This window comes from Dreissena polymorpha, unplaced genomic scaffold (assembly GCF_020536995.1).
Source record: "Dreissena polymorpha isolate Duluth1 unplaced genomic scaffold, UMN_Dpol_1.0 chrUn017, whole genome shotgun sequence".
Classification (NCBI taxonomy): Eukaryota; Metazoa; Mollusca; class Bivalvia; order Myida; family Dreissenidae; genus Dreissena; species Dreissena polymorpha.
Genome location: NW_026273331.1, coordinates 486173 through 508767, shown reverse-complemented (window position 1 = coordinate 508767; position 22595 = coordinate 486173). Strand labels below are relative to the sequence as shown.

Sequence of the window (22595 nt, the reverse complement as noted above, 5' to 3'; positions counted from 1 at the left end):
TGCCTAAGTGTTCTACAATGGACTGACAGTTTGTGCGCATTGTGTAATATAGAGAGACATTTGCCTAAGTGTTCTACAATGGACTGACAGTTTGTGAGCATTGTGTAATATAGAGAGACATTTGCCTAAGTGTTCTACAATGGACTGACAGTTTGTGAGCATTGTGTAATATATAGAGACATTTGCCTAAGTGTTCTACAATGGACTGACAGTTTGTGCGCATTGTGTAATATAGAGAGACATTTGCCTAAGTGTTCTACAATGGACTGACAGTTTGTGAGCATTGTGTAATATATAGAGACATTTGCCTAAGTGTTCTACAATGGACTGACGTTTGTACGCATTGTGTAATATAGAGAGACATTTGCCTAAGTGTTCTACAATGGACTGACAGTTTGTGAGCATTGTGTAATATAGAGAGATATTGCCTAAGTGTTCTACAGTGGACTGACAGTTTGTGAGCATTGTGTAATATAGAGAGACATTTGCCTAAGTGTTCTACAGTGGACTGACAGTTTGTGAGCATTGTGTAATATAGAGAGACATTTGCCTAAGATTGCAAATGAGCTGGTCTCTGAAAAACAAGGCTTAATGCAAGCACATAAAGTGTTGTCCCTTATTAGCCTGTGCAGTCCATGCAGGCTAATCAGGGACGAAACTTTCTGCCAAGACTGAATTTTCATTTACAAAGAGACTTCCTTTAAAAGAAAATTCAATAAAAGTGGAAAGTGTGGTCCCCTGATAAGCATGTGCAGAATGAAATGTGTACCTTTCTAGCCTGCGCTCGTCTGAACAGGCCTTAACATTGTCCTTTTCCAGTGCCAACGCCCTTGTACAGTCCCCCTCTGCCTCTTTGGCCTACAACACAAGGTACAAATCTGAGATTAATGCTGACATTCAAATTCTGATGAGCCTTGTTCTAGGAAAATAGGGCTTAATGCATGTTGGTAGAGTGTTGTACCAGATTAGCCTGGGATAAAACTTTCTCTCAAGAAATACTTCCTTTAAATTAAAAATACTACACAAGGGGAAAGTGCCACCCTTGATAAGGCTGTGAAGACTGCACAGGCTAATCTGTGATGACAATTTACATATATGCATTAAGCCCAGTTTTCACAAAACAAGGCTCATAATAAGATTTAAATCCATATGAGAGCATAACCTTGATTGAGCCATCAAAGCCTATGATCAATAGCAATATCAGGTATGTAATATTTTCATTAAATGATTATGATAAAACAAGAGAATCAAAACCGCAATCCTCAGATTTAAAATCCAGCAGTCTACCAACCAACTGGGCTCAACTGCCCATTACAAAATGAACAGATTTCACTATATTTATTTTATAAACAAGGCATTCTGCAAGCTGTGCCAAATTGCTGTACCTGGTTGTTCCTGATGTAGCAGAGGGCCCTGTTGGTGTAGACGACTGTCTGGTTGGGCAGGGTCTCATCACATTGCGTGTACAGGACTATAGCCTCCTTGAACATGCCCTGTAACCAACATAAAGTATTATCTCAGACTAGCATTTGCAGTATGCACAGACTAATCAGGGACGACACTTTCCAGTGTTTTTTATATGTTTAAAATTGGGTCCAGTATTCGGCCCCATTCCTAATGTAAACAAGAGTGCCAAACTGTCACAAGATACGCCCGTTCAAAGGTTTTGGACGCCATGCTCAATGCTTGAAATGCACTAAGTGACCTCGAGACCTAGTTATTGACCTGGCATGACCGATATTTGAACTTGACCTATATATCATTTAGATGTAACATCTGACTAAATTTGGTGAAGATCAGATAAAAACTACTTCAATTAGAGAGCAGACACCATGCTAAATGCTTGAAATGCACTATGTGACCTCGTGACCTCGTTTTTGACCCTGCATGACCCATATTCGAACTTGACCTACATATCATCTAGACACAACTTCTGACCAAATTAGGTGAAGATCAGATGAAAACTACTTCAATTAGAGAGCGGACACCATGCTAAATGCTTGAAATGCACTTAGAAACCTCGTGACCTAGTTTTTGACCCGGCATGAACCATATTTAAACTTGACCTACATATCATCTAGACACAACTTCTGACCAAATTTGGTGAAGATCGGGTGAAAACTACTTCAATTAGAGAGCGGACACCATGCTTAATCCTTGAAATGCACTAAGTGACCCCGTGACCTAGTTTTTTACCCGGCATGACCCATATTCGAATTTGACCTAGATATTGTCTAAACACAACTTCTGACCAAGTTTGGTGAAGATTGGATGAAAACTATTTGAACTAGAGAGCGGACACTGCTGTGGACGCCGCCCGTTAAAAAAGTATAAAAAGTAGATATTTTTCCCAAATGGGACCTTAATATTCACAATTGAAGGATTATTTTTTTTAGGTTTACTATTTTGTTCATCCCAGCCATTCAACTTTAGTAAACAAGAGATGTGTTTGTCAGAAACACAATGCCCTCTACTGCACCGCTTTGAAGCCATATATTTGACATTTGACCTTGAAGGATGACCTTGATCTTATCCTTTTACCTTTTACCACTCAAAATGTGCAGCTCCATGAGATACACATGCATTCGGATGAACGGACAGACTGACGGACAGACAGACAGACAGACAGACAGACAGACAGACGGACAGTTCAACTGCTATAAGCCACCCTACTGAGGGCATAAAAAATAATACTGACAACACTTCTATTATCCATTTGAAGCATTTTTTAGGAAAAACAGCAACAACACTAATTCGCAATTTGAGTCCAAAACGCTGCACATTCTCCAATTCAAAAGGACCTGGCCCCATTCCCATACTGGAAAAACACACACGGGTGTTTCTGTCTAAACTGGATTTTTGTATTAAAAATAAGAGGAAACTTTACTCATATGAATTAAGCTCTGATGTTTGGCAGCCAGGCTAATTTTAAATGGTAAGATATAAATGTTTGAAAAACTTGTTTTGATCAAGCATTCTTTACACTTAAAATGATGTTTGAAAGATTTGTACTTATTGGGCATTATATAGAGAATAATAGGTTAGTGTTGATTATAGATCAGGTTTATCATGCGAGGCTTAGAAAACAAAAAGCACGAGCCTTGGCGAGTGCTTTTTCGTTTTCGTGCCGAGCATGATAAACCTGATCTATAATCAACACTGACCTATTATTCTATTTATCCCACTTTTTATTCAGTAAACTTTTTTTATTTAAACAAAATAAGTTTTCACGAGTGTTTGTCGTACTTTGATAATGACTGTAGTGTAACCAAGGTCAGTGTATTACTACGCGTTCCAAAAATAACCGCTGATCAAATAATCATTTTTTTAAATCAGAATATCGTTCTGTAACAAAGTGTCGAGTGTTATTAATTACAATTTTAATCATATTGAATTGCAAATCTTTAAGTTTCATGATATCAATATGACATTAAGTTGTTATATACAAGGAACTACATTTGTTTACAACGTAGCCTAACACCACACACAATTCACTTTCGATATCAAACTATCGAGTCGATCACGAGGTGCACATTATTTGCTTCTTTGTTATAATATGTGGTTATTTCGTGACGAAATAACAAAGATTACTTGGATTTAAGCTAATTATATACATTAACATTTTGAATGTTGAAAGTGGCACCAAAGAATTGTGAGGCAAAGTTGTTCGAACGCTGGTGAACCGTGAAGTGACTGGGTGGGGCGAACATCAAGATCAACTTGTTCGACGGTAGACAGTGGTTGTCTAGGCTGCATTTCGGCCATAGTTTCGGTGCTTGAAGGTGTACAAGAGGAACTGTTGGATTGTTACATTTACTGGACTGAGCAAGAATGAACACTTTTGCAGCTGTTCAACAGATATGTTGGAATAATTGGTTAAGGACTGGACATTTTTGTGCCCTGTTATTGCCATGGCTTCAGTGGGTGGATATTTGTATTTCGAAATTTTTGGACCAGGAATTTGCGAACTGAGTGGTTCGTTATTCTCTTGTGCTTGAGAAAGCCGGAGTCTTTTGCCATGGCCTTCAGCATCTGACCTAACTTGTTGACACCCAATTGTTGACGCAAGAATCACCGGGATGCAGAGTCATTTGTGCGTATTGCCAGGTAGAAAAGATGCTTTGAAGAAAAATCAGATGGATGCATATCCGAGTACAGCTTGTAAATTAACACAGGATTTCTTGGTCCAGACGATTGTTTTCTACGGTCAAAGGGGAGCAACTCGCACTGACTTCTTCAAAGGGGAGCAACAACAACAGAACCTATTTGCATAGTGTTAAATTTACCTAATACTTGAGGTTTTAATAAAAATAAATGACAAAAAAACATGTTTTTTTGCTACTTTCCTTTGTTTTAAGGTCATTAAGATTGACAAACATTTGAGATTGTTTTTATTATTGATGCACTTGGCAAACACAGGTGACGAGGTGCGTGGGAAAAAGTAGTCCCGGTTCGGCAGTTGATGACGTCATTTCGTGCCATTGATTATAGCCTTGCCGTTGATTATAGATGAAATTTAATAAACGGGGCTTTAATCAACCGATTTCGCTGTAAAAGTGGGATAAAATAAATACATAAGCATATTGCTAATGTGAGAACAAAAAAGATATGTTGCCAAAACAATACACTACAACTCCGTTACATCGCAATCCGTTATATCGCGCTGTCCATAATATCGCGAGTCGGCTATGGCTCCCAAAAAATCCGGCAAGAACGATCACAAAAACACATTAAAATAAAAAATTCGTTGACAAGTTATAATCTGACAATATGCAAACTGCGATAACAACCGGTTCTGGCTAGAAATTGATCACCCGTTATTTTGCGGCTTATACTTGACAGGCAGTGAAGCGTGAAAACAGACCGTAAGTGACAGTGTTGTTTTAACACTGATTGAGTTGTTTGCAGCACTTGAGTTATTAGTGTCTCATTCTCGATAATAATGTCAGTTTGTTGTTTTTGCTATTATATTTTAGCTGAGACAATTAGCGGTTTGAAGCCACATCAATAATCAACACTTAATTGTCGTTTTGTTAATTATCAGCTTATTATAACTATTGTTTGACTATGCGTATATACAGTCGTTTCATTTTGTTTATATTATATAGTTGATATCGCTCATCATTACCCAATAATCCCGTATATTCCAGTTTTAAAGCAAACTACGGTAAATATTTACGATAAAAGTGCTCAGTACACACACACATTCGCAATTATTCTAAATATCAAATACATTTTGGCATTTGTTACTATTTAAAATGTGATGAAATAACGTCTAATCGGGGCCTTTTTTCCCACTGAACACGCGTAAATCGCTTGACGTGATGTTCATGTTTTTATACAACACAAAATACACCCTCACTTTCCATGCGACGTTCTACTTGTCTGCATAATTTTCACGCGCTTTTTATGGAGACAAAGGATATTTTAGCACTGTTTATTTGACGCTAGATTTTGTTAATGTCGCATTAGCATTAAAATTCGGAAGCGTGTTTCGGATTACAAATTTAGTAAAGCTCATTTGAGAATCAAACGAAACATTAACATTGTGCGTAATTAATGCAACGATAATTTGTTTAAGCGCATTACGTGCCATATCGCTTTTTAACACGTGAAAATAATAACTAGGAAAGTAGCGTAAATCTAGGTTTCTACACTACACAAATGTAGGTGTATATCTTTTATACACTGCACAAATGTAGGTGTATATTACGCTGATCATACCTGAAAATAAAAATTAATAATGGCATAACAATTTCCACGGTAATCAAAACTTTAATTACGATATTACTTTTATACAAATAAATATTTTGTTGTTGTTGTACAAAAGTACATGTAAAATTGGTTTGCAATTATTACGTTACAAAGATAAAGCAGCGCCGTACATAAAATGAAAACACCGATGAAATTTGACACAATAACAGCACATCAACTGCTTAACAACTAAGTCATACATGTCTGGATTTATATCGCGCTCCTGATATATCGCGATCGCGATCTTTGGACCCCGTCAATCGCGATATAATGGAACTGCAGTGTATAATATCCTTAGAAAACCAGATGTCTGCTATCAGGGCATGTGCAAAGCTGATTGGTGTTTGCTTGTTATTTTCTTTCAAATTGTAAATTTTTTTTCCCTCTGAACAAGATTGGAGGAATCCATGCATGTCACTACAATTTACACTTGACCTTGCACTATCTATCATTGCACGCACAAATAAAATGCACAAAAAAAAGGCAGTTTTTGCAGCCATCTCATATACTATCTGCCAGATTGCTTCCACTATGATTTGTAAAATGTGACTTTCATAATAAAGAATTACATTCTTAAGAGCCAACATTAACAAGTTCTGTAAATGTAAAGATACATACTGTAAAATGTTTTTTATTTGTGGAACATTAATTTCCTTAGATTTCTCAGCTGACAGATCCACGAATGTAAAACTGTACAATAGCACCGCATAATGGGTGCCAACGTTCGGCTGCAGATGCATTTTTTACTAAATGAAAGCTTGTCAGATTTTATTTTTTTTAAGAGGTCACAGTGACCTTGACCTTTGACCTAGTGACCCAAAAATGGGAGTGGCGTGTAGAACTCATTAAGGTGCAGCTACATATGAAGTTTTAAAGTTGTAGATGGAAGCCCTTTGATTTTAGAGCAAATGCTAAGGTTTTAGCACGACGCGGACGGCGGACGAGCTGGCTATGACAATACCTCGGGTTTTCTTCGAAAACAGCCGAGCTAAAAATAACATTACCTGTTTCACTAATTCATTTCCTTCTGCTTTCAGCTTCTCAAACAACTCCTGAGTTGACAGTTTTTGAACTTCCTTTTGGGCATCCCTGCTGTCACCAGAACCTGTGGTTGCATTTGATTGGCTATTTGTTTCTGAGCTCACATCTGATTTGCTGTTTATTTCTAAACTGGAATCTGATTGGTGGCTGGATGTTTGAGAGCTAGCCAATAGCTGAGCAGTGCTGGCAAAGTCCTGATCTGATTGGCTGGGAGTAAGTGATGGATAAACCATCTGTGAGGTAGACTTTCCATCTAGACCTACTATGTCAGGTATTTCTGTAGGATTCACTTTTGGTAGCTCAACGTTTGCCCTCCAGTGAGGTCCATCTTTTTCAGTCAAATAGCCCTGACATCTGAAACAATCATTACCATAACTGTAATAAGATCACTCATGTGTAAGTCACACATTCCTGGTTTTTTTTAATTTAGATTGTTGCAAATAATTGGCTAACAAAATTGTTAAAGGTTTGTTAAAGATATTCTTGTCACTTAATATTCTTGCTACTAGATATTCTTATATAGTGATGATCATTATGCTATATTTGCCTTCCATTTCATGAAATTTATTGAAATTCTACAGAAAATTTCAAAAAGGCACAAATTGTTGTTCAAATAATTCATGGCTATTGCAGGTCTTATGAGTGACAATGTTATTTGATAAAAAAGATGGTCATTCTAAAAGTTAAATAATTGTCTCATAAAAATCTCTGTAAATCAAGTTTTAAAGACCGAGAGATTTTATAATGTTTCTATACCAATCACTATCAGTAAACAATAATGAATGCTACAATCCCAACCATTTCAGAGTCCTGCCTACTGACAGACCTTTTAGTTCCAAGATGAGCCTGCTCTACCCGACTGTCCAGCAACAACACATGGCGATAGTCTCTGTAGGCTAGCTTATACCTGCAACATGAAATACATATAGGTCCAGTTAAGCACAACATACAATGTCAAAATGAGTCGTGTTCTGTGAAAACTGGGCATAATGCATGTGCGTAAAGTGTCATCCCATATTAGCCTGTGCAGTCCGCACAGGCTAATCAGGGACGACACTTTCCGCCTAAATTGGATTTTTGCTAAGAAAGGACTTCATTTCAACGAAAAATGTCATAAAAGCGGAAATTGTTGTCCCTGATAAGCCTGTGTGAACTGCACAGGCTAATCTGGGATGACACTTTATGCACATACATTATGCCCAGTTTTCACAAAAAACAACTCATATGTAGCATGTGGGGGTGTATTTTCTGGCAAAACATCCATTAATATTTTATTGGTCAATCATTGCATGATGTGATAAACTTCTTATGTTTGAAAAAGCGAAAAACAACCATGCATAAACAGAAAAGCAGAGTGAACTAAGCCAGTCTAACTATTACTTGGTCTGTCCAACAGTAAGAGTTCCTCTCATACATAAAGCCAGAGAGGGGGAGGGGGGGGGGGGGGGGGTAATTTTCCTTCCATGTGGTTCTTCCCTTAATTATGACATCACTTTCTAGTCAAAACTTAATTTACATGCAAACCAAAAACATTGTGTTCACTCAAGGTAACAGCAAAACAAGGCCATCTTATCTCACATAAGAACTGAGCTTAATTCTTAAGTGTAAAGTGTTGTCCCAGATTAGCCTGTGCAGAAAGCACAGGCTAATCAAGGACTAAACTTTGCTGTTATTACATTTTTGTCTAAAGAAAAAAACAGACGAAAAGTGAGGTCCATGATTAGCCTGTGTGGACTGCACAGGCTAATCTGGGACAACACTTTAAGCACAGGCATTTCACCATGTGAGCTGAGCCTACCTACCTCTCTAGATGCTCATACGCACTGGCCCTCCTGACAAGGGGTTTCACCATATGGGGTATGATATCAAGGGAGGTGGTGCAGTCCCGTACAGTGGCGGGGAGGTCCCCTGTCTTCAGGTGACATGCAGCGCGGTTGCTGTACATCAGGGACAGGTTCACCTGCTGGTCTGGTGCTGGGGACATGGGCAAGGAATAACTATAAGTTTTGAGCAGTGAATTTGACACCATTTTGACCCCTGACCACTCAGACACTTTGACATGTTTTAAGTCCCTTAGAAAATCAAATTAAATTAGAGACCTTTCTTACTAGATTCAAGTTTTAAAGGGTTCATTTCCAACCTGAAGATACTGATGAGCAGCAAACAGATTAAAACCTGAACAGACTGAAAGTTACTCGCAGGCTGTTCTGGTTTTATGCTGGTTGCACATAGCCATTTTCATGTTGCTTCTAAATGAGAAAGGGCTAATAGGAGCTGTTTGTAAATCATGTTTGACCCTTCTAAAGCAACCTTAACTAGAAAGTTGTCACATACCTGACTTATCAATTGTGAAAGTTTCACTCCATAAACTTATATGGACAGACTGATCAACCAAAGTACAAACTGACAAAGTGACTCTTATATAACATCATCCCACTTGTATAAGATTTTAAGATGCTTTACATGTGAAGCCATTTAAACACGAGCTATGTGTAACGTAAGGTAAAGATCATTCTTTATAAAATCAAATTTGGTGCAGATACAATATTCTGTTGGCTGCTTGGTTTTGAAACATCACTTTGTGACCATGATAGATTTGTATACAATTATTGTAGATTTTATTCAATAACTACAATTAGAGCAAACTATCCTCGCCAGCAGTAAGTTTTACAGGCTTTGTCTGGGGTAAGACAGACTTTTGCAAGAGAACAGAAATTTTCAAACCAAACATGTATCAAACAAGTGGGATTCTGGGTAAACTGAGCATAATGCATGTGCGTAAAGCGTCATCCCAAATAAGCCTTTGCAGTACACAATGGCTAATGAGGGACACAAATTTCTGCTTGTATGGATTTTATTTTTAATGGAATTCTCTTCAAAACAAAAATCAAATGTAGACAGAAAGTGTCATCCCTCACTAGCCTGTGCACAATGCACAGGCTAATCTGTTACTAAAACTTTACACACATGTATAAAGCTCAGTTCGCCCAGAAGGTCGCTCAAATACTGACCAATACCTTTTTCTAAAATGTCAATAATGTTTCCGTACACCTTAGCAGCGTCCCCATATTGACCGCTCCTGAACAGGGTGGTGGCTTCTTCCTTCAGATTCAGGCAGTCCAGTGGATAATCTGTCATGTAGAACACAGGACGCTTCACATGCTGAACTACTGGCTCTGGCTTTGCCTTTTTATCATTCTCAACACCTTCATTATCTGCAAATTCATCCACATCATTGTCTTCTGTTTTATCAGACTGAACTTCTGGAGTTTTGCTGTCATCATCATTCACCCCATTATCCGCTAATACTGAATCCTTGTTCTCTTTTGACTCACTGTCAAAAGTCTCTGACATATTTATATCTGGTTTTATTTCAACAGGAGAACCACTTCTCTGATTGCTTTCAGTCTTTTGTTCACCATTTGTCATTTCAACTGAACCATTTGCCATCTGATGTGCACTGTTTGATTTATTTATCGCCATATCACTAGCTACCAACTCTTGTTCTACAATTGGAACTCCGGTAATTGCATTGTCATTACTTTTAGTCACTTCATCTTCATTCCATATATCTTTTGCTCTTTGACTGTTATTGTTTGCGATTGTATATTCTGTGCACTCAAACCTAGTTTCTGCATTTCCATTCAGTTTGTTCCTCTCTCCATGATTTTCAATTTCATTGTTCTTATCATCGTCATCCTCAACTTCTTCAATTTTCATTCTTCTAGCAGGCTTCTTAGCTTCATTAAGACCATTGACATTTCCAGCATTTGTCAAGTGATCTCCCTTTCCAATATGATTCTCTCCCTTTTGGGATTGATTAACTCCCTTGGAAGTATATTTTTCTTGATCCTCGGCTTCATCAACTTCTTCAATCTGCATTCTTCTGCCTGTTTTCTTCTTCTCTTCTTTTGCTTTGGTTATTTCTGCTAATGCCTCCTTAAATTTCAATTATGTCACACTTTAGACAACCATTATTACATTATTCATAAATTTGATGGCATATGATAATCACCTTACAACTTTACATCTATTATTTAAGTTATCATAACAAAAATAAAACAGATCTTGCCAAAACAAATTTAACGACATAGGAGAATATTTTGAAAAATACATCCAACATGCCAATTGAATTGGTGACGTAAGTTCAAATGGGATGCCTTTTTTTCAAATAACAAGATGTGTTTGTGAAACACAATGTCCCCCTATATGATGTTTGACCTTGTAGGATGACCTTGACCTTGTGAAGGATGACCTTGACCTTGAACCACTCAAAATGTGCAGCTCCATGAGATACGCATGCATGCCAAATATCAAGTTGCTATCTTCAATATTGCAAAAGTATTCATAAAATAAGCGATTTGGGCCACATATATTTGACCTCTGACCTTGAAGGATGACCTTGACCTTGACCTTTCACCACTCAAAATGTGCAGCTCCATGAGATGCACATGCATGCCAAATATCAAGGTGCTATCTTCAATATTGCAAAAGTATTCATAAAATAAGCGATTTGGGCCACATATATTTGACCTCTGACCTTGAAGGATGACCTTGACCTTTCACCACTCAAAATGTGCAGCTCCATGAGATACACATGCATGCCAAATATCAAGTTGCTATCTTCAATATTGCAAAAGTCTTCATAAAATGAGCGATTTTGGCCACATATATTTGACCTCTGACCTTGAAGGATGACCTTGACCTTTCACCACTCAAAATGTGCAGCTTCATGAGATACACATGCATGCCAAATATGAAGTTGCTATCTTTAATATAGCAAAAGTTATTGCAAAATGTTAAAGTTGGCGCAAACAGACCAACAGACAGACCAACAGACAGGGCAAAAACAATATGTCCCCCACTACTATTGTGGGGGACATAAAAATTTTAACAGCTCTTAAAACATTTTGGTAAAATACCAGGATATGCAGCACAAATGACCACACATTTTTTAACAAAATTATGCAAAATTATGTATATAAGAGAATTACCTGTGCCTTTTTGTTATTTGGTTCTTTGCTGACTACAATCTCCAGGTCTTGCCTGGCCTTTTCAAACATCTTCAGGCCTTTGTAGGCTGTGCCACGTCTCATAAGGGCTGAACATGATATACAGGTTACATTATTTAATGTACCTTGATGATGTTATACGTGTGTAAATGTATAGAACAGTGGTATAGTCAGAGTGGACAGTAAATGAATTGATGACATCTAATCAAAGATCATTTGAGGGATCTAAGACTTTCTCAGACACCAACTGAGCTGCATTCTAGAAAAACTGGACATAGAACATTTGCGAAACATGTTGTCCTAGGGACCCCCCTATAGGGAATATGCATATCTATTTCAGTTAAGTCTGCCTGTTTGTCCGTTAGTCCGTCCAAACAATCTGGTTCCTGCAATAAGTCAAAAAGTACTAAAGCTAGGTAAATGAAACTCAGGAAGTGGGTACAGTGCCATATGGGGAATATTCATGTATTTTGTTGTCAGACAAAATGGTCATTGCTAGAAATAATGGATCCTGCTTAAGTAATAGGCTTATTTATTTTGGTATGTGAATAGAGGGCCGTATTGTGAATGTGAATATTATTTCAGTAAATTGTTCCATAGTTCAAAATTATGCATACATGCCATACGTCCCAGATTGCCCGGGATTGTCCTGGAAATGAAGAACATGTCCCACAGTCCCGAAAATCTGTCAAATGTCCCGGATTTTACAAAATCCATATATTCATGTACCTTATTTTAGGCTGAACTACACCTCGAATCACTGCGTTCCCACTAATCCGCAGAGTCTCCATGGCAATACCTACCTGAAGAGGTTACTAGGCTAAGTGTCAAAATCGATCAATTAACAAGGGTCCTGTTATCATATCGATTGTCTCATGTTGGCTGTCAAACCCAAAAGGCGGCTTTGTTTAATGTGGTTGTTAATTGGCTTTAATATACTGATTTGATGGCACTTTGTTGGCGCACGCTTTGAATGAGCGACAACACTCGTAAGCAGAGCACCTGCAGTAAGTCATGCAGACGACGAGTGACATAATTTTCATAAGCGTGTGATTTTATGGCAGTTTGATGAATTAATTACGCACAACTGTAAATGTTTCATTCGATTCTCAAATGAGCATTATTCAACTTGCAATCCGAAACACGCTTCCGAATTTTAATGCTTACGCGACATTAACAAATTCTAGCATCAAATAAACAGTATTTTATCCTTTGTCAATAAAAAGCGCGCGAAAGTCATGCAGACATGTAGAACGTCGAGTGGAAAGTGTGGGTGTATTTTGTGTTGTGTAAAAAAATTAACTTCACGTCAGGCGATTTACGCGCGTTCAGTGGGAAAAAAACGCCCGATTAGATGTTATTTCATCAAATCTTTAAATAGTAACAAATGCGCTACGAAGTTTTTATGCGGCCGTGAATACGCCCACGCGTTTCCTGCAGATATGTGACAGGTACACAAAACTAATTTGGTGCTCTTTTTTCACACGAAAAGCACGTGGCTTCTATCTAGTAACGGAAGTAGTAATGTTTAATTTGACGTTAATAGATCTTGTGTATTTTAGATAGTCTTTAGAACTTAGCAATTTACAATGTCTTTCGAACTTAGCAATTTACGATGTGAAAAAATGCGTATCAAAAATGCATATATGTCTATATATATCGCTATATGTAAACATGTCCGGGAAAATCGACAAAAGTCCCGGAAAATTGAGCTCAATGTCCCGGAATTGGTATGAAAATTTATGGCATGTATGAAATTATGGTTGGCATGGTTAGAGAAACAATTGAGTACTAAAATCTGCTTCTTGCAATAACTCAAAACTACTGACAGAAGGTTGAGGAAGATTTTGTTTTTTAATGGACAACATAAACCTAGTCATGGAGGTCCAATTTGTCTGTTACAAAGCTCTGGTTTTATTTTGTCTGGTTTGGATTTAGGATTTACTTATTAAGTTTGGTAACAAGCCTTAATACAGTAACAATGGCCTACCTTTAACATTGTCTTTTTCCTACTGTTTACATTGTCTGGTTCCGACATTTAACACTGTCTGATTCCTACCTTTAACATTGTCTGGTTCCTACTTTTAACATTGTCTGGTTCCTACCTTTAACATTGTTTGGTCCTTACCATTAACATTGTCTGATTCCTACCTTCAACATTGTCTGGTTCCTTTCTTTAACATTGTCTGGTTCCTACATTTAATATTGTCTGGTTCCTACCTTTAAAATTGTCTGGTTCCTACCTTAAAAATTGTCTGGTTCCTACATTTAACATGGTCTGGTTCCAACCTTTAACATTGTCTGGTTCCTACCTTTAACATTGTCTGGTTCCATTTTCAACACAGTATTCACATCCGATATTGCCTCATGCCACTGTGACAGTTTCAAGTCTGCAAATATAAACAAAGAAATGCTAAACATTTTAACTGTAATACGACAATTTGATTAACTGTTCTTTCCTTGCATATGTCCTATTTTTTGTTATATTATCCTGTATCCAAAATCGAAGTTTAAGAAAAATGTACTTAACTATAAAATTTAGGATTCTCAGACATAATGACATTGTAAGTTGCCAAGCTTCCATCGTTTTCCCCATTTCTGAGCTGTTAATTTTGAAATGTCAAACGTATGAACCAATAAATAGATCAAGTAATACTTTTAAGGTATATGTGACCGTAATTAGTCTTAGTTCATGGACAATCTAACTTATTTGATATCCACGTTTTTAGCAAAATTAATTACTTTTTGGGACTCTAAATTTTCAGACATACAGGTTTTCGTCCATAATAAATATCTCTAAATTTTCAGACAGTTTATTTATCGATGCTATTATACCAGAAATTTGCACGGTTGCGGTTATCTGGGGACACTTTGATCATTTTTTACAACCAGATCAAGGTAATAAAACCTAGCAGACAAATGCTTTAAGGCGATCAACCATTTGCGTAATTTGGTAAATAACTATGTATTGGTTTTAGCCAACAGCTTAAAATGAAGCAATTCTTAAAGTAATTTATACTGTACGGAGTGGTATTTTACAAGCATGATGTATTACTTGTTGAAACAATTGATGTACATAGCATACCCTTATCTGATCGTCCATGCGATAGTTTAATTACAGCATCTCTAACTAACACCTGTATCTTTTTTTCTCTAAATTTATGGACACCTGTATTTTTTAAATATTGTTTGTATCTAAAATTTCAGACACAAATCATTGTTATTACAAGTGTCCAAAAGCTTAGAGTTATTAGAGTCATATATAAATGCATAATTTATTAATAAGTAAATAAGCTCTAATAAGGGGAATAAAGAAAATATAAGCAAAAAAGTGTTGTTATCTTCCCTTGAAAACAAGAAAAAAAACACTCTTGTCATTAGTCATTTTGAAAGCATATAAACAGCATACGTGCAAGAGCCCTGTTGTTGTATGAAGCAGCAGTGGGGAGCAGGCAGATACTTCTGCAGTAGTACGTCACAGCCTCCTTGAAGTCATTGGACCGGAACGCCTGCAAAAACATACACACTATATGAGCCACGTTCTGGAAACACTGGGATAAAGGCATGAGCCACAAGTGTCATCTGGAATTAGCCTGCGCAGCACAGGCTAATCAGAGACAACATTTTCTGCTTTTATGAATCTTTTTGTTTAAAGGAAGTCTCTTGTAAACAAAAGTTTGGTCAAGGAAGAAAGTGTTGTCCCTGATTAGCCTGAGCTGACAGCACAGGCTATTCTACCAGACACTATGCACATGCATTAAGCCCAGTTTTCCTAGAATGAGGCTAACATTGTTACTCATAGTGCTACTTGAAACTTCAATAGAGACAGATACAATGAAAGTCTCATTCACAAAATTGAGAAAGACTTACCACAAGAAAATAAGAGTTATTTAAAAAACAACAACAGCCAAGTATCTTTTGGTCTTCACCACTACCCATTATCTAATTGTCTTTGTTTACCTCTAGGTTTTTGGTCTTAACCAAACTAAACTGCCGTTAACCTCATTGCCTTTGTATACCTTTTTATTGTTTTGTATCAAACAACTCCATTAGCCCTTATGTCAATGCCTTCATTTACCTCTTGTTTTTTTTGTCTAGACCAAACTCACATATCCCTCATCCAAATCCTGGTTTACCTCTTGGTTTTTGGCCTTCACCAAAATCCATTATCTCTTATCTCAATGCTATGGTTTACCTCTCTGTTTTTGGTCTAATCCTAATTCCACTTCTCCTTTGCTAAGTAACACTTACCGTACATACTTAAGTCAATAGTCTGACTCAACTTTTTCTCTCAATTTTTGAGATAAAATTTACCATAATGTTCAATAACAGAAACTTTTTGATGTGTTTTAAGTCTGACTCAACCCTGAGTTTGAGGAAGAACATGTACATATTCCTGCAGCTGAAATTTCAGAATGTGCTGACCATCATTCTCATTGCTCAGGTGAGTAGAAACTTTAAAATTCATCTTCGGAGTTAACCATTTCCCACTCAGAAGCAAAGTGAAAATGGCTATGGGCAAACAGCATATAACCAGAACAGCGAGTAACTTGTAGTCTGTTCAGGTTTTATGCTGTTTGCTGCTCATATTAAGTATCTAAGAGTTGGAACTGAAATCTTTAAAACTTGTATCTAGTCAAAAAGGCCTTTTAAGAAATTTAACTTTCTAAGAGACTACAAATGTGTGAAAATACGTATCTAAGTGGTAATGGGTTAAATGTTCATGATACATGGCTCTTACCTCATTGCCCTTGTCTTTTTCTCTGTTTGCCTTCACCAGCTTCTCTGCCTCTGTGAGCCCTGTAGGGTCCAATGTGTCCTCCAGATTAATTACTTCCTTATTGCCCACAAATGTCCTCTCCTTCTTCTTCTTGTCATCTTCATCCACCTTTTCTAGCTCCTTGTCTACATTGATCCTAGATAAAATGTCTACCGTTTTTCAAACTGTTACATTCTTATTTTCTTTCCATTCATAAATAAAACTTCACAACTTCCATGTAACCCTGACAAATGGGTACAAACTGCTCAAGGCATTCATGAATAACAAAAACATTCCAGATCTTTGTGCATAAGTTTGTTTAAAACACACACACACAAGTTTTACTTAAATACATATGCAGGTCTCATACATTCTAAGAAATTACTGCTGATGTCTTCTCACCTGACATTAGAGCTAATAACACATGTGATGACTGTAAACACTGACCCTCAATAGTTATCATTTGTGGCAAATTACTTTAAAATTACATGATAGATGATAAAGTTACAGTCAATGAAAGTTTTCCAGATATGTATACATGTACATTCCAATGCACTGAATGCCTTCCACTTTGTATGGGCACATAATCTGCAGTTTTCATTTCTTTTCATATTCAACATTTCTTTCTTCAAAGAAAACAAGAAGCAGTCACAGAAAGTGTATTCAATGTCACAGATGCATTGTTGAAGAAAATGAACATGAAGTAACAGGTGCTTTTATAAGTATTTTTAAATAAAGGGCAATAACTCCCCCATGACTTTAAGCGTGAGATAATAATGTCCTGATGTAAACAGTATTGTTACTTTTATCTTACCATTAGTTCAAATAATAAATAAGATTTGTAACGAAGTAAACATGCTAACCCATAATTATGATTACATATTAAATGTATTAGCTGTTATTGATGGAAAAAAATATTCACTTTGGACTATTTAGAAATAATATAAGAGTATATTATATTTTCAAACCAGTTTGCGAACCGTGGATATGCAAACTGCAAAATAACAGACCTGCAGAATAATCACAAGTTAAACTTTACATTTAACAAATAATTACATTCAAAATACAGTGAATATTTTAGTATGGTTCTGGGATAAGTAGGCTCAATTCATTGGTGTAAAGTGTCATCCCAGATTAGCCTGTGCATTCTGCAGAGGCTAATCAGGGTAAACACTTTTCGTTGTGATATTTTCCATTTAAAGGAGGTCTTTTCTAAAGAAATCCAGTGTCAGCGGAAAGTGCTGTCCGTGATTAGTCTGCACAGGCTAATCTTGGAAGACACTTTATGCACATGCATTTAGCCCAGTCGCATAACAAGCTTATTTTGTAATGAAATAGACATACTTATCCCATTCTCTGTTATCTCTGGGTGTCACTTCCCATAACGAGGCTTATTTTGTAATAAAACAGACATACTTATCCCATTCTCTGTAATCTCTGGGTGTCACCCTTTTGTTTGATTGGCCAGCTGGCTTACTACTCTTTGCCTAAAATATATACATAATGCAACAGTACAATTGTATTTGCCAAAATCAATATTCTACAATATGATACAATTTTCTTGTTCTCTAAAATTCAAAATACATCATTTATATTTATCATTCACGGATAAAATGTAAAATTCAAGCAATTAAATGGTGGCCAGCTTTTAAACATGGTATTAATAATTTTAGTTTCAGAATATAATTGTATGATTCAACAAATCATAAAACAAACAAAGAAAATAGTAAATTAATAAAGTGAATCAAAATAGATCAGTCCGCTGTTAGCAAGATTGTTTTGTGGTTTTCATTGCCTGTGGACAGTACACTAACTGCTGAATTATTTCACAAGGAGGGATACAAGTGAGGTCATGGTGCAACAGCAATCTCAAACACAGCTCTTGTCTTTGATTTTCTGTACCTGAAACAGCAGTAAAACAACCATGAATTCTTACCCCTTCTGCTGTGAGAGTTATGGTTCCTGAGCGAACAGGCGGTAGATCAGGTACATAATCTGTGCCAGAAGCGATGCCACCAGCAACATTTCCCTCCATCATCTTCATGTCACTGGACCAGGTCTGAAATTTGTTGGTAACTTTGTCCAATGAGCCTTGCTATGGGAAAACAAAGCTTAATGCATGCGCTAAACCCCTTACCACCTAGATATGTATTTAACCCTTTACCACTTAGATATTATTTAACACTTTACCGCTTAGATAAGTATTCAACACTTTACCACTTAGATATGTATTTAACCCTTTACCACTTAGACAGGGCTTTTTTTCCTGACTTTGTGAAGCGGCCCTGGCCCCCTTACTTTGTGAAAAAATGAGTCGCGAACTTTTCAAAATTGTGAAAAAATGAGTTGCAATCTTTTCAAAATTGTGACAAATTGAGTCGCGAACTTCTTAAAATTGTGAAAAACCGAGTCGTGAAATTATTAAAATTGTGAAAAACGGCCCATTTTGTAAAAATTCATGGCCATGTTAGGTTTGTGAATTGTCCTTTTCAAAATTGTGAAATGTCCTTCCACGGCCACTCATAAATAAGGAAAAAAAGCCCTGCTTAGATATTATTTAACACTTGACCACTTAGATAAGTATTCAACACTTTACCACCTAGATATGTATTTAACCCTTTACCACTTAGATAGTATTTAACACTTGACCACTTAGATACGTATTTAACACTTTACCACTTCTTAGGTAGGTATTTAACCCTTTACCAATTAGATACCTATTTAACCTTTGCCACTCAGATATGTATTTAACCCTTTACCACTTAGATACATATTTTAACCCTTTACCACTTAGATACGTATTTTAACCCTTAACCACTTAGAAACGTATTTTGACGCATATGTAGTCCTTTAGAAAGTTACATTTAATCCAATACCTTTCTTACTCAATTCAAGTTTTAAAGGCTATATTTCCAACCCATATTTACTGATGAGCAGCAAACAGCATAAAACCTGTACAGACTGCGAGTTACTCGCAGGCTGTTCTGGTTTTGTGCTGGTTGCAAAAGCCATTTTTACTTTAGTTCTTATGGAGGGAAAGGGTTAAAGTATTGTCCCAGATTAGTCAGCACAGGTTCATTTGGGACAATATTCTTTACATGAAAGCATAAAGCCGAGTTTTCCCACAGTGCAACTCAAATGGGATTCAAACCCAGATTCAATCTTTGAAGAAAACTATTTGACAAGCAGCAGCCTCTATGATAAGAATATTTCAATAATTCAATTAAAATCTTTTCCATGCTCTTAATTCAAGGAACATAGTGATCATGGATCTTTACTTATTGTCAGCCTACAACCAGTCATAACTTAAATGAGCTGTGCTCATTGAAAAGGGGGGTTTAATGCCTGTGCGTAAAGTGTCACCCCTGATAAGCCTGTGCAGTCCGCACAGGCTAATCAGGGACAACACTTTCCGCTTTAATATTTTTTTGTTTACATAAAGTCTCTTCTTAGCAAAAATCCAGTTTAGGGGGAAAGTGTCATCACTGATTAGCCTGTGAGGACTGCATAGGCTAATCTGGGATGACACTTTGGGCACAAGCATTAAACACCCTTTTGACAGAGCACTACCCAAATGTATTGGTAGATCTTTTATAAGACAGTCAGCCGGTGTGAAAACACCATGTCTGATGTAGACTATTTCAATTTGTAAAATGTTAAATTCTGTAAACTTTGTCATACCTTAACATCTTCATCAATTTGCTGTCTTTCATCCAGATCCAGATCTCTTTTAGTGAAGAGAGGAGTCTCCTTTCTGAGCAATCGACTGATAAACAAAACAGAGCAAATATCCATCAATGTATAGGGTATAGAAATAAATCTTTTACGATAATGGATCAGTAAAAAGTGTGATAACATGGTCATGAAACACAGCTTTCATTTTAAATCAAGTTTAAAAAAATAAAAAAACAATTTACATTGTATTTTAAAGTAACAGCATTGCCTTGATATTTTTAAGATAAATTGTTCTTAAAAAGCAATTTCAATTTATGCTACAATAAAGTGTTCTTAACAAGGGATTTCAATTCATTTCTTGACTTACCTGTTAGGATTAAGTTCCAATATTTTTTCTTCACAACACTTCTCCAGATCTGGGAAATAACCTTCCTCATTGGACCTAGATAAATGTACATATGAAGCTAAACATTATAAATAATGTATAAATATAAATCAAAAGTAATTGAATTCGAATAACTTGGCTTGAATATTAATGACAGTGTTTTTTTTAAACCATTTTTGATAAAGTGGCCAGGTCCCATTGGATTGGGAATGCTCTGTTTTGACTAAAATTGGGATATTAGTGGGTGTTTTTTTGTAAGCATAACCTACTTCAGAATTCTGTATATCTTCTCCAGCTCTTTGACATCTTTGCACTGTCTGATGTAACTGAAGTCCAGATGTGCAAGTGGAATGTCATATTTTTTTGTTGACCCCTGCATAATAGGATTGTCCATTTCCAGTTCTGTAAAAAAATGTTTAGTTGGTTACTGGTATGTGACCTTTACTAGAGCAGTCATTAAAGCTTCACTGGTCCTTTTTCACTACAAAGAACCCTGGGTACTGAAAATATACTTAAAAGTACCCTGGAGAATGGCTGAAAGCCTTTCAGCGTATTTTCCATACCCCGTGTTCATTGTAGTATACTAAGATTACCTGAGGTACTTTTAGTGGTTCCTGAGCCAGCAACAACCAATTGAGCCACTTATGATTAATATTTGTTGGCCCTGGCAACCCATGCGAAAGACTAACAAATATTACCAGACATGAAGTCCGATAACTTTTAAAATTTATCGGATCTCGACAGATTTTACCGGACCTCGTTCATCTTTAAACAAAAAAATAGACTAGACCTTTATAGAGTTTATTTTTATTATTGATGTTCACACTGTTTAACAATTTCAAATTCAATTAAATAACAACTAAATTTAAACCCGTTCTATGAAAAAAGGTAAAACTTTCAGGTAAAAGTGAATACATCTATGTGTATTTTTTTTTTATACATTTAATACAAGTAATTGTATACAGCAATATGAAACACTAATACTCTCAGAGGGGGTAATTACTTGATAATCAAGACGACGAAACAGGTATTTTCCGCGACTTTTATTTTTCATCTTTATTACCTTGTTTTAATGTTTAAATTTCTCTAACTTTCTAGTCATATCAGTAAGAAAGTGATTCGTGTTTACTCGCTCCAAACTTTCTTAGCGTGGGCTGTAATTTTGTGATCCCGCTAAGAAATTTTGTAGCAAGTGAAGTCGATGTAACCAGGTAGAATTTCCAATAATTCTATCAGAGTAGTAGATTATCTACCTTTGACCACTGTGACCAAATGTCATAGTTGACTGACTTTAAATCAACTCAGTCAGGTGACCACTGTGACCAATTACAACAGCTGATTGATTTTAAAACCTGTTCAGCCAGATTATTTTTCCCTCTCTTTTGCATTGTGTTCTGGACAGTCAATGTGTCAGCAGTCAGTTTTTTTTATTGAGCTGCAGATTTTTATATATCTTCATTAGTATTACTTCTTACCAGGTTAGTACTAAGTTGTATTAAACATGCAATACATTTTTGTAGTTATTATATACTTTTGAATTGATTGCAAATGGGTAGTGCTCTGTTTGTAAATACTTTGTATTGAGTTTTGTGTATAAACCTGTATTTGGGAGAGTACTGTGCTTTTCCATTGTTTAAGTCCTATATGCAGTAATCAGGCTCTTTCTATTGTGCACCATAAATCTTATGTTGCAGTTTTAACCATCACAAGTCAATGAGACAAGAGAGAGGCGGACAGACAGGTGTAAAAGCCCAAACCATTTGGTATGTTGATATGTATTGTATGTGAAAGAGAAGAAAACATAACTGTTGTATGTAATTTATATCTGTGATGTTAACTGTTTTCTAAGCATTGTTTTATCATATGTATTGCATAGAGAATATTTATACACGTGTAAAGTTTTAATTGTATTCGGCCACTAGAACACATCCTGTTAATAAGTTTATGTGTAAACATGATTTACTTTCAG

The 22595-nt window shown here is 36.4% G+C and overlaps 1 protein-coding gene across 1 annotated transcript in view; it reads right to left on the bottom strand.

Moving 5' to 3' along the window:
* Window positions 1-769: 769 nt before the first annotated feature.
* Window positions 770-22595, bottom strand: part of LOC127863576 (sperm-associated antigen 1-like) — a gene marked incomplete at its 3' end in the record, with an annotated part of 26431 nt that continues 4605 nt past the window's right edge. The window contains 16 exon segments of the mRNA XM_052403135.1: window positions 770-795; window positions 798-858; window positions 1386-1493; window positions 6759-7149; window positions 7622-7702; window positions 8598-8769; window positions 9813-10734; window positions 11790-11896; window positions 14120-14197; window positions 15217-15316; window positions 16549-16723; window positions 17983-18053; window positions 18503-18625; window positions 20248-20332; window positions 20609-20683; window positions 20896-21028. Of these exon segments, the coding sequence (XP_052259095.1) occupies window positions 770-795; window positions 798-858; window positions 1386-1493; window positions 6759-7149; window positions 7622-7702; window positions 8598-8769; window positions 9813-10734; window positions 11790-11896; window positions 14120-14197; window positions 15217-15316; window positions 16549-16723; window positions 17983-18053; window positions 18503-18625; window positions 20248-20332; window positions 20609-20683; window positions 20896-21020 (2700 nt within the window).